The 845-nt window shown below is 38.5% G+C and overlaps 1 protein-coding gene across 1 annotated transcript; it reads left to right on the forward strand.

The window, feature by feature from the left end:
* Positions 1 to 243: 243 nt before the first annotated feature.
* Positions 244 to 817, forward strand: NAEGRDRAFT_54734 (uncharacterized protein; the record flags this gene model as incomplete). The annotated part of the gene is made up of 1 exon (XM_002668507.1): positions 244 to 817. A coding segment is annotated over one exon (574 nt), but the record flags the coding sequence as incomplete, so codon positions are not given.
* Between the last annotated feature and the right edge of the window lie 28 nt (positions 818 to 845).

Below are 845 nucleotides of genomic sequence, written 5' to 3' on the forward strand. Positions count from 1 at the left end.
CATTCCGTTCTCTCACCATCTCATCACTCTCACACAGCAAGGTTGTAAACAACAAACACGCTAGCCAATGAATCTTTTGCCTTGAGTTGTGTTGAATCACAACGCGTTGTTTGCTTGGTGCTGCTGGCAGCCGAAGAGAATAAACAAAGCCTGACCAACGCACATCTTGTTTGAATCGTTTTCGAAAAAAAAATAACAACAACCCCACTTACTTACTACCCGTAACAATTTTAAATTTAAAAAATGGTTAATAATGATATTACCGTAACTGTAGAAGATGACTACAAGCAAAAGAGCGGAAAGGCTAGATATGAACAAAAAGAAGTTAAGGAATTTGATGATATGAATCTTAAGGAAGATTTACTCAGAGGAATTTACTCTTATGGTTTTGAAAAGCCATCAATTATCCAACAACGTGCCATCTTGCCAATCACTACTTCTGAACCACCAGCAGACGTTATTGGTCAAGCCCAATCTGGTACTGGTAAGACTGCTACTTTTACTATTTCATTGCTTCAAAGATTAAATATTTCTCCTGATGTTATCCAACCACAAGGACTTGTTTTGGCTCCAACAAGAGAATTGGCTCAACAAATCCACAAGGTCATCATGTCATTGGGTGAATATATGAAGGTTAAAGTACACGCTTGTGTTGGTGGTACTAAAGTTCAACACGATATTGCCATTCTTGAAGAAGGTGTCCACATTATTGTTGGTACTCCTGGACGTGTTTTCCACATGATTCAAAGTGGTCACTTGAACGTTAACAGCATTAAGATGTTAGTTATCGATGAAGCCGACGAAATGTTGAGCAGAGGTTCAAGGATCAAATTAGCCATCTTAAG

The sequence above is a fragment of the Naegleria gruberi genome, assembly GCF_000004985.1.
Source record: "Naegleria gruberi genomic scaffold NAEGRscaffold_183, whole genome shotgun sequence".
In the NCBI taxonomy this organism is placed as follows: domain Eukaryota; phylum Heterolobosea; class Eutetramitea; order Acrasida; family Naegleriidae; genus Naegleria; species Naegleria gruberi.